Source organism: Heptranchias perlo, chromosome 42 (genome assembly GCF_035084215.1).
Source record: "Heptranchias perlo isolate sHepPer1 chromosome 42, sHepPer1.hap1, whole genome shotgun sequence".
Taxonomy (NCBI): Eukaryota; Metazoa; Chordata; class Chondrichthyes; order Hexanchiformes; family Hexanchidae; genus Heptranchias; species Heptranchias perlo.
The window spans coordinates 7,182,447-7,195,693 of NC_090366.1; the positions used below are offsets into that span (position 1 = coordinate 7,182,447).

At 62.9% G+C, this 13,247-nt stretch overlaps 1 protein-coding gene across 1 annotated transcript in view; it reads right to left on the reverse strand.

Annotated features, from left to right (window-relative positions):
* The window catches only part of LOC137306118 (multiple epidermal growth factor-like domains protein 8), a gene marked incomplete at its 3' end in the record, with an annotated part of 176,640 nt that overhangs the window by 72,043 nt on the left and 91,350 nt on the right, over positions 1-13,247 (reverse strand). The window contains exons 15-16 of the mRNA XM_067975179.1: positions 8,215-8,407; positions 4,362-4,532 (exon numbers count right to left, since the gene is read on the reverse strand). Coding sequence (XP_067831280.1) covers positions 4,362-4,532; positions 8,215-8,407 — 364 coding nt within the window. The remainder of the gene's footprint in view (positions 1-4,361; positions 4,533-8,214; positions 8,408-13,247) is intronic.

Consider the following 13,247-nt stretch of genomic DNA (forward strand, 5'->3'; position numbering starts at 1 on the left):
TCCTGTCTGGGGCAGGATTTGAACCCAGGCACAGGAGGTCGGAGACAGTGTGTAACCCACTGCCCCACCCTGTTCAACATGTGCCAGAGAGTTTGATGAGTGAGGTGGTGAAGGCAGAATGGGCAGTGCCAGTCCAGGACTCTGTGGACAGGCTGGTACAGTGAAACCTGCATAAACAGACACTCCCAAAAAACAGACATTTATTGGGAGACCCAAATAACTCGCACTGTAAAATATACACGAGGCACGCTGAAAATATACACGAGGCACGCTGAAAATATACACGAGGCACGCTGAAACCACAGACAGCGTTCAAAGCACCAAGTACATTTTACAATTCAAAACATATTGCAAAGCTGCTGTACCTGGAATGTTCACTGGCACTTCCTCTCGCAGATTGTGTAAATGGGATAGATTCAGAACAGATCTAGCAGCTCAAAACTGGGCATCCATGAGGCGCTGTGGGCCATCAGCAGCAGGAGAATTGTATTCCAGCACAACCTGTAACCTCATGGCCCGGCATATTCCTCACTCTACCATTACCAACGAGCCAGGGGATCAACCCTGGTTCAATGAGGAGTGTAGAAGAGCATGCCAGGAGCAGCACCAGGCGTACCTAAAAATGAGGTGCCAACCTGGTGAAGCTACAACTCAGGACGACATGCGTGTTAAACAGCGGAAGCGCTAAGCGATTCCACAACCAATGGATCAGATCAAAGCTCTGCAGTCCTGCCACATCCAGTTGTGAATGGTGGTGGACAATTAAACAACTAACCAGCATGTGAGTGAAAAAGACAAGGCTGAAGCGTTTGCAACCATCTTCAGCCAGAAGTGCCGAGTGGATGATCCATCTCGGCCTCCTCCCGATATCCCCACCATCACAGAAGCCAGTCTTCAGCCAATTCGATTCACTCCACGTGATGTCAAGAAACGGCTGAGTGCACTGTATACAGCAAAGGCTATGGGCCCCGACAACATCCTGGCCATAGTGCTGAAGACTTGTGCTCCAGAACTAGCAGCGCCTTCAGCCAAACTGTCCCAGTACAGCTACAACACTGGCATCTACCCGACAATGTGGAAAATTGTCCAGGTATGTCCTGTCCACAAAAAGCAGGACAAATCCAATCCGGCCAATTACCGCCCCATCAGTCTACTCTCAATCATCAGCAAAGTGATGGAAGGTGTCGTCGACAGTGCTATCAAGCGGCACTTACTCACCAATAACCTGCTCACCGATGCTCAGTTTGGGTTCCGCCAGCACCACACGGCTCCAGACCTCATTACAGCCTTGGTCCAAACATGGACAAAAGAGCTGAATTCCAGAGGTGAGGTGAGAGTGACTGCCCTTGACATCAAGGCAGCATTTGACCGAGTGTGGCACCAAGGAGCCCTAGTAAAATTGAAGTCAATGGGAATCAGGGGGAAAACTCTCCAGTGGCTGGAGTCATACCTAGCACAAAGGAAGATGGTAGTGGTTGTTGGAGGCCAATCATCTCAGCCCCAGGACATTGCTGCAAGAGTTCCTCAGGGCAGTGTCCTCGGCCCAACCATCTTCAGCTGCTTCATCAATGACCTTCCCTCCATCATAAGGTGAGAAATGGGGATGTTCGCTGATGATTGCACAGTGTTTAGTTCCAGTTGCAACCCCTCAGATAATGAAGCAGTCCGAGCCTGCATGCAGCAAGACCTGGACAACATCCAGGCTTGGGCTGATAAGTGGCAAGTAACATTCATGCCAGACAAGTGCCAGGCAATGACCTTCTCCAACAAGAGAGAGTCTAACCACCTCCCCTTGACATTCAACGGCATTACCATCGCCGAATCCCCTACTATCAACATCCTGGGGGTCACCATTGACCAGAAACTTAACTGGACCAGCCACATAAATACTGTGGCTGCAAGAGCAGGTCAGAGGCTGGGTATCCTGCGGCAAATGACTTACCTCCTGACTCCCCAAAGCCTTTCCACCATCTACAAGGCACAAGTCAGGAGTGTGATGGAATACTCTCCACTTGCCTGGATGAGTGCAGCTCCAACAACACTCGAAGCTCGACACCATCCAGGACAAAGCAGCCCGCTTCATTGGCACCCCATCCACCACCCTAAACATTCACTCCCTTCACCACTGGCGCACTGTGGCTGCAGTGTGTACCATCCACAGGATGCACTGCAGCAACTCGCCAAGGCTTCTTCGACAGCACCTCCCAAACCTGCGACCTCTACCACCTAGAAGGACAAGGGCAGCAGGCACATGGGAACAACACCACCTGCACATTCCCCTCCAAGTCACACACCATCCCGACTTGGAAATATATCGCCGTTCCTTCATTGTCACTGGGTCAAAATCCTGGAACTCCCTTCCTAACAGCACTGTGGGAGAACCTTCACCACACGGACTGCAGCGGTTCAAGAAGGCGGCTCACCACCACCTTCTCGAGGGCAATTAGGGATGGGCAATAAATGCCGGCCTCGCCAGCGACGCCCAGATCCCGTGAACAAATAATAAAAAAAATACTGGATCCCGGGGAGAGAGCAGTTTCTCTGGGATTAAATGCTCGATCCCGGGAGAGAGCAGTTTCTCTGGGATTAAATGCTCGATCCCGGGAGAGAGCGGTGTCTCTGGGATTAAATGCTCGATCCCGGGGACAGCGCGGTTTCTCTGGGATTAAATGCTCGATCCCGGGGACAGCGCGGTTTCTCTGGGATTAAATGCTCGATCCCGGGGAGAGAGCGGTTTCTCTGGGATTAAATGCTCGATCCCGGGAGAGAGCGGTTTCACTGGGATTAAATGCTCGATCCCGGGAGAGAGCGGTTTCTCTGGGATTAAATGCTCGATCCCGGGAGAGAGTGGTGTCTCTGGGATTAAATGCTCGATCCCGGGGAGAGAGCGGTTTCTCTGGGATTAAATGCTCGATCCCGGGAGAGAGCGGTTACTCTGGGATTAAATGCACGATCCCGGGAGAGAGCGGTTTCTCTGGGATTAAATGCTCGATCCCGGGAGAGAGCGGTTTCTCTGGGATTAAATGCTCGATCCCGGGGAGAGAGCGGTGTCTCTGGGATTAAATGCTCGATCCCGGGAGAGAGCGGTTTCTCTGGGATTAAATGCTTGATCCCGGGGAGAGAGCGGTGTCTCTGGGATTAAATGCTCGATCCCGGGAGAGAGCGGTGTCTCTGGGATTAAATGCTCGATCCCGGGAGAGAGCGGTTTCTCTGGGATTAAATGCTCGATCCCGGGAGAGAGCGGTTTCTCTGGGATTAAATGCTCGATCCCGGGAGAGAGCGGTGTCTCTGGGATTAAATGCTCGATCCCGGGAGAGAGCGGTTTCTCTGGGATTATGCTCGATCCCGGGAGAGAGCGGTTTCTCTGGGATTAAATGCTCGATCCCGGGAGAGAGCGGTGTCTCTGGGATTAAATGCTCGATCCCGGGAGAGAGCGGTTTCTCTGGGATTAAATGCTCGATCCCGGGGAGAGAGCGGTGTCTCTGGGATTAAATGCTCGATCCCGGGAGAGAGCGGTGTCTCTGGGATTAAATGCTCGATCCCGGGAGAGAGCGGTGTCTCTGGGATTAAATGCTCGATCCCGGGAGAGAGCGGTTTCTCTGGGATTAAATGCTCGATCCCGGGAGAGAGCGGTGTCTCTGGGATTAAATGCTCGATCCCGGGAGAGAGCGGTGTCTCTGGGATTAAATGCTCGATCCCGGGAGAGAGCGGTTTCTCTGGGATTAAATGCTCGATCCCGGGAGAGAGCGGTGTCTCTGGGATTAAATGCTCGATCCCGGGAGAGAGCGGTGTCTCTGGGATTAAATGCTCGATCCCGGGAGAGAGCGGTGTCTCTGGGATTAAATGCTCGATCCCGGGAGAGAGCGGTTTCTCTGGGATTAAATGCTCGATCCCGGGAGAGAGCGGTTTCTCTGGGATTAAATGCTCGATCCCGGGAGAGAGCGGTTTCTCTGGGATTAAATGCTCGATCCCGGGAGAGAGCGGTTTCTCTGGGATTAAATGCTCGATCCCGGGAGAGAGCGGTTTCTCTGGGATTAAATGCTCGATCCCGGGAGAGAGCGGTTTCTCTGGGATTAAATGCTCGATCCCGGGAGAGAGCGGTGTCTCTGGGATTAAATGCTCGATCCCGGGAACAGCGCGGTTTCTCTGCTGCTATGGAGGCTGGGTAAAGAGCACCCCATTTTACTGAACATTTTCACAGTACAATGACCATTTTGAAAATAAGGACACCTGCAAAAAAAAACTCCAGCTGACGTCAGTCCCTGAGGTGTGGGTAATTTGCAGGTTGGCCTGGTACTTGTTGCAGTTATTCAGCAGTGAGGAAGAGGACGGGAAGTGGGCAGAGGTGTTTCAGTGCTTACCTTGACTGGGTCGAGTGGATATCTGTCGGGGTCAGTCATGCCCTTCTCGTACTGCTCCCTCATGATGCAGATGTGGCTGTTATTCTTGCAGTAGTTGCTGCAGGGTTTGCATGAGCCCCCAGCCAGGGCCGAGCCCACGTACAGGGGTTTGCATTTCTCGCAGTGATCTCCCTGAACACACACAACACAGGCTGATATCAGCAATGACCCTCACCGAGCCAGCAAAACAGTGTATTCTTACTCGGTGCCTGGCTCACCCACCTCCACCCGAAACTGTAGGTGGCAGGATATTCGACTGTGGGGAGCATCACGGTTTGAGGAGACGCTCCAGTTACCAGGGTCAATCCTCATAAGCTTTACGCACATTCTGGTATAACAAAGAGTAGCGTAATTTGTCCCCTGTTACCAGCTCAATTCAGGTTCTGGTCGAACCCGACACAGACCGTGGAGGGGGGGCGGGGGAAGAGAGGGGTGGTCTAACCCGACACAGACCTGCTCAGTGTGGCTCAGGAGCTGCATTTACTCACAGTCGCTGCGGGGGCTTCACCCTTAACACAGAGAGTGAGTCCCTCTGTGTCGCTCAGCCTCCATCCTCTCCCCAGCCCACAGCCTGTCTTCGGTAACACTGAAACCCTGCTACAGAGCGTCGAGGTCGAGGGGCGGGCGCTGCGGAGCCTCGAGGGGCGGGCGCTGCAGAGCCTCGAGGGGCGGGCGCTGCAGAGCGTCGAGGGGCGGGCGCTGCAGAGCGTCGAGGGGCGGGCGCTGCAGAGCGTCGAGGGGCGGGCGCTGCAGAGCGTCGAGGGGCGGGCGCTGCAGAGCGTCGAGGGGCGGGCGCTGCAGAGCGTCGAGGGGCGGGCGCTGCAGAGCGTCGAGGGGCGGGCGCTGCAGAGCGTCGAGGGGCGGGCGCTGCAGAGCGTCGAGGGGCGGGCGCTGCAGAGCGTCGAGGGGCGGGCGCTGCAGAGCGTCGAGGGGCGGGCGCTGCAGAGCGTCGAGGGGCGGGCGCTGCAGAGCGTCGAGGGGCGGGCGCTGCAGAGCGTCGAGGGGCGGGCGCTGCAGAGCGTCGAGGGGCGGGCGCTGCAGAGCGTCGAGGGGCGGGCGCTGCAGAGCGTCGAGGGGCGGGCGCTGCAGAGCGTCGAGGGGCGGGCGCTGCAGAGCGTCGAGGGGCGGGCGCTGCAGAGCGTCGAGGGGCGGGCGCTGCAGAGCGTCGAGGGGCGGGCGCTGCAGAGCGTCGAGGGGCGGGCGCTGCAGAGCGTCGAGCGCTGCAGAGCGTCGAGGGCTGCAGAGCGTCGAGGGGCGGGCGCTGCAGAGCGTCGAGGGGCGGGCGCTGCAGAGCGTCGAGGGGCGGGCGCTGCAGAGCGTCGAGGGGCGGGCGCTGCAGAGCGTCGAGGGGCGGGCGCTGCAGAGCGTCGAGGGGCGGGCGCTGCAGAGCGTCGAGGGGCGGGCGCTGCAGAGCGTCGAGGGGCGGGCGCTGCAGAGCGTCGAGGGGCGGGCGCTGCAGAGCGTCGAGGGGCGGGCGCTGCAGAGCGTCGAGGGGCGGGCGCTGCAGAGCGTCGAGGGGCGGGCGCTGCAGAGCGTCGAGGGGCGGGCGCTGCAGAGCGTCGGGGGCGGGCGCTGCAGAGCGTCGAGGGGCGGGCGCTGCAGAGCGTCGAGGGGCGGGCGCTGCAGAGCGTCGAGGGGCGGGCGCTGCAGAGCGTCGAGGGGCGGGCGCTGCAGAGCGTCGAGGGGCGGGCGCTGCAGAGCGTCGAGGGGCGGGCGCTGCAGAGCGTCGAGGGGCGGGCGCTGCAGAGCGTCGAGGGGCGGGCGCTGCAGAGCGTCGAGGGCTGCAGAGCGTCGAGGGCTGCAGAGCGTCGAGGGCTGCAGAGCGTCGAGGGGCGGGCGCTGCAGAGCGTCGAGGGGCGGGCGCTGCAGAGCGTCGAGGGGCGGGCGCTGCAGAGCGTCGAGGGGCGGGCGCTGCAGAGCGTCGAGGGGCGGGCGCTGCAGAGCGTCGAGGGGCGGGCGCTGCAGAGCGTCGAGGGGCGGGCGCTGCAGAGCGTCGAGGGGCGGGCGCTGCAGAGCGTCGAGGGGCGGGCGCTGCAGAGCGTCGAGGGGCGGGCGCTGCAGAGCGTCGAGGGGCGGGCGCTGCAGAGCGTCGAGGGGCGGGCGCTGCAGAGCGTCGAGGGGCGGGCGCTGCAGAGCGTCGAGGGGCGGGCGCTGCAGAGCGTCGAGGGGCGGGCGCTGCAGAGCGTCGAGGGGCGGGCGCTGCAGAGCGTCGAGGGGCGGGCGCTGCAGAGCGTCGAGGGGCGGGCGCTGCAGAGCGTCGAGGGGCGGGCGCTGCAGAGCGTCGAGGGGCGGGCGCTGCAGAGCGTCGAGGGGCGGGCGCTGCAGAGCGTCGAGGTGCGGGCGCTGCAGAGCGTCGAGCGCTGCAGAGCGTCGAGGGCTGCAGAGCGTCGAGGGCTGCAGAGCGTCGAGGGGCGGGCGCTGCAGAGCGTCGAGGGACGGGCGCTGCAGAGCGTCGAGGGGCGGGCGCTGCAGAGCGTCGAGGGGCGGGCGCTGCAGAGCGTCGAGGGCTGCAGAGCGTCGAGGGCTGCAGAGCGTCGAGGGCTGCAGAGCGTCGAGGGGCGGGCGCTGCAGAGCGTCGAGGGGAGGGCGCTGCAGAGCGTCGAGGGGCGGGCGCTGCAGAGCGTCGAGGGGCGGGCGCTGCAGAGCGTCGAGGGGCGGGCGCTGCAGAGCGTCGAGGGGAGGGCGCTGCAGAGCGTCGAGGGGAGGGCGCTGCAGAGCGTCGAGGGGAGGGCGCTGCAGAGCGTCGAGGGGCGGGCGCTGCAGAGCGTCGAGGGGCGGGCGCTGCAGAGCGTCGAGGGGCGGGCGCTGCAGAGCGTCGAGGGGCGGGCGCGCAGAGAGTCGAGGGGCGGGCGCTGCAGAGCGTCGAGGGGCGGGCGCTGCAGAGCGTCGAGGGGCGGGCGCTGCAGAGCGTCGAGGGGCGGGCGCTGCAGAGCGTCGAGGGGCGGGCGCTGCAGAGCGTCGAGGGGTGGGCGCTGCAGAGCGTCGAGGGGCGGGCGCTGCAGAGCGTCGAGGGGCGGGCGCTGCAGAGCGTCGAGGTGCGGGCGCTGCAGAGCGTCGAGCGCTGCAGAGCGTCGAGGGCTGCAGAGCGTCGAGGGCTGCAGAGCGTCGAGGGCTGCAGAGCGTCGAGGGGCGGGCGCTGCAGAGCGTCGAGGGACGGGCGCTGCAGAGCGTCGAGGGGCGGGCGCTGCAGAGCGTCGAGGGGCGGGCGCTGCAGAGCGTCGAGGGCTGCAGAGCGTCGAGGGCTGCAGAGCGTCGAGGGCTGCAGAGCGTCGAGGGGCGGGCGCTGCAGAGCGTCGAGGGGAGGGCGCTGCAGAGCGTCGAGGGGCGGGCGCTGCAGAGCGTCGAGGGGCGGGCGCTGCAGAGCGTCGAGGGGCGGGCGCTGCAGAGCGTCGAGGGGCGGGCGCTGCAGAGCGTCGAGGGGCGGGCGCTGCAGAGCGTCGAGGGGCGGGCGCTGCAGAGCGTCGAGGGGAGGGCGCTGCAGAGCGTCGAGGGGAGGGCGCTGCAGAGCGTCGAGGGGCGGGCGCTGCAGAGCGTCGAGGGGCGGGCGCTGCAGAGCGTCGAGGGGCGGGCGCTGCAGAGCGTCGAGGGGCGGGCGCTGCAGAGCGTCGAGGGGCGGGCGCGCAGAGAGTCGCAGACACCACTGAAACTCTCACAGGGGCCCGATTCCAGATCACAGACTCTGCAAACTCGGCTTCGGTTCAAAGTAATTGCTGCTTCCCGACAAGTGGTAAACCCGCAGTCAGTGTCTGTTGGACCGGGGGGGGGTGGGGGTGGGGGTATGTGACCGGGGTGTCCCCCTCCCTCCCTCTCCTACCTTGGTGTTGTTGACACACTGCAGACAGTGATCCCGAGCACCGACACTCTCACAGTTGCTGTGCTGATTACACTGACACTCCACCGAGCAGTTCTGCCCCACGTAGCCGAAGTGACACTGACAGTTGTTGGGTTCCACACACGTTCCATTGATACAGCCCTGCTCACACACCGGCTTACAGAGCCCAGCCACACTGCCGAGGGGAGACGGAGAGACCAGTTAGTGAAACAGGGCCACATTTAAAACTACACCTGGAGCGAGGAAATTCCACTGGGCCCATCAGCCCAGTGCACTTGGGCCCCCTGAATCCGCACTTGGACCCCCTGAATCTGTACTTGGACCCCCTGAATCTGTACTTGGACCCCCTGAATCCGCACTTGGGCCCCCTGAATCTGTACTTGGACCCCCTGAATCCGCACTTGGACCCCCTGAATCTGTACTTGGACCCCCTGAATCCGCACTTGGGCCCCCTGAATCTGTACTTGGACCCCCTGAATCTGTACTTGGACCCCCTGAATCTGTACTTGGACCCCCTGAATCTGTACTTGGACCCCCTGAATCTGTACTTGGACCCCCTGAATCCGCACTTGGACCCCCTGAATCCGCACTTGGACCCCCTGAATCCGCACTTGGGCCCCCTGAATCTGTACTTGGACCCCCTGAATCTGTACTTGGACCCCCTGAATCTGTACTTGGACCCCCTGAATCTGTACTTGGACCCCCTGAATCCGCACTTGGACCCCCTGAATCCGCACTTGGGCCCCCTGAATCCGCACTTGGGCCCCCTGAATCCGCACTTGGACCCCCTGAATCCGCACTTGGGCCCCCTGAATCTGTACTTGGACCCCCTGAATCTGTACTTGGACCCCCTGAATCTGTACTTGGACCCCCTGAATCTGTACTTGGACCCCCTGAATCCGCACTTGGACCCCCTGAATCCGCACTTGGGCCCCCTGAATCTGTACTTGGACCCCCTGAATCTGTACTTGGACCCCCTGAATCTGTACTTGGGCCCCCTGAATCTGTACTTGGACCCCCTGAATCTGTACTTGGACCCCCTGAATCTGTACTTGGACCCCCTGAATCTGTACTTGGACCCCCTGAATCCGCACTTGGACCCCCTGAATCCGCACTTGGACCCCCTGAATCCGCACTTGGGCCCCCTGAATCTGTACTTGGACCCCCTGAATCTGTACTTGGACCCCCTGAATCTGTACTTGGACCCCCTGAATCTGTACTTGGACCCCCTGAATCTGTACTTGGACCCCCTGAATCCGCACTTGGACCCCCTGAATCTGTACTTGGACCCCCTGAATCCGCACTTGGACCCCCTGAATCTGTACTTGGACCCCCTGAATCTGTACTTGGACCCCCTGAATCTGTACTTGGACCCCCTGAATCTGTACTTGGACCCCCTGAATCCGCACTTGGACCCCCTGAATCTGTACTTGGACCCCCTGAATCCGCACTTGGACCCCCTGAATCTGTACTTGGACCCCCTGAATCTCTCTGCTCATCCACAGTTCCGAGCTTCTCACCATTGAGAAAATACTCTGATTTATCTTTCTTAGGTCCAAAGTGGATGACCTCACACTTTCCCCACATTGAACTCCATCTGCCCCAGTTTTACCCACTCACTGAATCTCTCAATGTCCCTTTGCAACTTTCTGCTCCCATTAACGCTATTTACTGTGCCTCCTAACTCAGTGTCGTCAGTAAACTTAGATACACGGCAATCGGGGGGGGGGGGGTCTCGGCAATTGGGGGAGTGGGGTCTGAGATCGTGGGGGGTAGTCTGAGATGGGGGGGTTAGTCTGAGATCGGGGGGGGGGTAGTCTGAGATCGGTGGGGGTGTCTCTGAGATCGGGGGGGGGGGTCTCGGAGATCGGGGGGAGGTCGTCGGAGATCGGAGGGAGGTCGTCGGAGATCGGGGGGAGGTCGTCGGAGATCGGGGGGAGGTCGTCGGAGATCGGGGGGAGGTCGTCGGAGATCGGGGGGAGGTCGTCGGAGATCGGGGGGAGGTCGTCGGAGATCGGGGGGAGGTCGTCGGAGATCGGGGGGGAGGTCGTCTGAGATCGGGGGGGAGGTCGTCTGAGATCGGGGGGGAGGTCGTCTGAGATCGGGGGGGAGGTCGTCTGAGATCGGGGGGGAGGTCGTCTGAGATCGGGGGGGAGGTCGTCTGAGATCGGGGGGGAGGTCGTCTGAGATCGGGGGGGAGGTCGTCTGAGATCGGGGGGGGGGTCTCTGAGATCGGGGGGGGGTCTCTGAGATCGGGGGGGGGTCTCTGAGATCGGGGGGGGGTCTCTGAGATCGGGGGGGGGTCTCTGAGATCGGGGGGGGGTCTCTGAGATCGGGGGGGGGTCTCTGAGATCGGGGGGGGGTCTCTGAGATCGGGGGGGGGGTCTCTGAGATCGGGGGGGGGTCTCTGAGATCGGGGGGGGGTCTCTGAGATCGGGGGGGGGTCTCTGAGATCGGGGGGGGGTCTCTGAGATCGGGGGGGGGTCTCTGAGATCGGGGGGGGGGTCTCTGAGATCGGGGGGGGGGTCTCTGAGATCGGGGGGGGGTCTCTGAGATCGGGGGGGGGGGGAGTCTCTGAGATCGGGGGGAGGCAGTCTGAGATCGGGGGGAGGCAGTCGGAGATCGGGGGGGAGGTAGTCGGAGATCAGGGGGAGGCAGTCTGAGATCGGGGGGAGGCAGTCTGAGATCAGGGGGAGGCAGTCTGAGATCGGGGGGAGGCAGTCTGAGATCGGGGGGAGGCAGTCTGAGATCGGGGGGAGGCAGTCGGAGATCGGGGGGAGGCAGTCGGAGATCGGGGGGAGGTAGTCGGAGATCGGGGGGAGGCAGTCGGAGATCGGGGGGAGGCAGTCTGAGATCGGGGGGAGGCAGTCGGAGATCGGGGGGAGGCAGTCGGAGATTAGGGGGAGGCAGTCTGAGATCAGGGGGAGGCAGTCTGAGATCGGGGGGAGGCAGTCTGAGATCGGGGGGAGGCAGTCGGAGATCGGGGGGAGGCAGTCTGAGATCGGGGGGAGGCAGTCTGAGATCGGGGGGAGGCAGTCGGAGATCGGGGGGAGGCAGTCGGAGATCGGGGGGAGGCAGTCTGAGATCGGGGGGAGGCAGTCTGAGATCGGGGGGAGGCAGTCTGAGATCGGGGGGAGGCAGTCGGAGATCGGGGGGAGGCAGTCGGAGATCGGGGGGAGGCAGTCGGAGATCGGGGGGAGGCAGTCGGAGATCGGGGGGAGGCGGTCGGAGATCGGGGGGAGGCGGTCGGAGATCGGGGGGAGGCGGTCGGAGATCGGGGGGAGGCGGTCGGAGATCGGGGGGAGGCGGTCGGAGATCGGGGGGAGGCGGTCGGAGATCGGGGGGAGGCGGTCGGAGATCGGGGGGAGGCGGTCGGAGATCGGGGGGAGGCGGTCGGAGATCGGGGGGAGGCGGTCGGAGATCGGGGGGAGGCGGTCGGAGATCGGGGGGAGGCGGTCGGAGATCGGGGGGAGGCGGTCGGAGATCGGGGGGAGGCGGTCGGAGATCGGGGGGAGGCGGTCTGAGATCGGGGGGAGGCGGTCTGAGATCGGGGGGAGGCGGTCTGAGATCGGGGGGAGGCGGTCGGAGATCGGGGGGAGGCGGTCGGAGATCGGGGGGAGGCGGTCGGAGATCGGGGGGAGGCGGTCGGAGATCGGGGGGAGGCGGTCGGAGATCGGGGGGAGGCGGTCGGAGATCGGGGGGAGGCGGTCGGAGATCGGGGGGAGGCGGTCGGAGATCGGGGGGAGGCGGTCGGAGATCGGGGGGAGGCGGTCGGAGATCGGGGGGAGGCGGTCGGAGATCGGGGGGAGGCGGTCGGAGATCGGGGGGAGGCGGTCGGAGATCGGGGGGAGGCGGTCGGAGATCGGGGGGAGGCGGTCGGAGATCGGGGGGAGGCGGTCGGAGATCGGGGGGAGGCGGTCGGAGATCGGGGGGAGGCGGTCGGAGATCGGGGGGAGGCGGTCGGAGATCGGGGGGAGGCGGTCGGAGATCGGGGGGAGGCGGTCGGAGATCGGGGGGAGGCCGTCTGAGATCGGGGGGAGGCAGTCTGAGATCGGGGGGAGGCAGTCTGAGATCGGGGGGAGGCAGTCTGAGATCAGGGGGAGGCAGTCTGAGATCAGGGGGAGGCAGTCTGAGATTAGGGGGAGGCAGTCTGAGATCAGGGGGAGGCAGTCTGAGATCGGGGGGAGGCAGTCTGAGATCAGGGGGAGGCAGTCTGAGATCGGGGGGAGGTAGTCGGAGATCGGGGGGAGGCAGTCTGAGATCGGGGGGAGGCAGTCTGAGATCGGGGGGAGGCAGTCGGAGATCGGGGGGAGGCAGTCGGAGATCGGGGGAGGCAGTCTGAGATTAGGGGGAGGCAGTCTGAGATTAGGGGGAGGCAGTCTGAGATTAGGGGGAGGCAGTCTGAGATTAGGGGGAGGCAGTCTGAGATTAGGGGGAGGCAGTCTGAGATTAGGGGGAGGCAGTCTGAGATTAGGGGGAGGCAGTCTGAGATTAGGGGGAGGCAGTCTGAGATTAGGGGGAGGCAGTCTGAGATTAGGGGGAGGCAGTCTGAGATCGGGGGAGAGGCAGTCTGAGATCAGGGGGAGGCAGTCTGAGATCAGGGGGAGGCAGTCGGAGATCGGGGGGGAGGCAGTCGGAGATCGGGGGAGAGGCAGTCTGAGATTAGGGGGAGGCAGTCTGAGATTAGGGGGAGGCAGTCTGAGATCAGGGGGAGGCAGTCTGAGATCAGGGGGAGGCAGTCTGAGATCAGGGGGAGGCAGTCTGAGATCAGGGGGGGGAGCTCGGAGATCGGGGGGAGGTAGTCGGAGATCGGGGGAGAGGCAGTCTGAGATCGGGGGAGAGGCAGTCTGAGATTGGGGGAGAGGCAGTCTGAGATCAGGGGGGGGAGCTCTGAGATCGGGGGGAGGCAGTCTGAGATCGGGGGGAGGTAGTCGGAGATCGGGGGGAGGTAGTCGGAGATCGGGGGGAGGCAGTCGGAGATCGGGGGGAGGCAGTCGGAGATCGGGGGGAGGCAG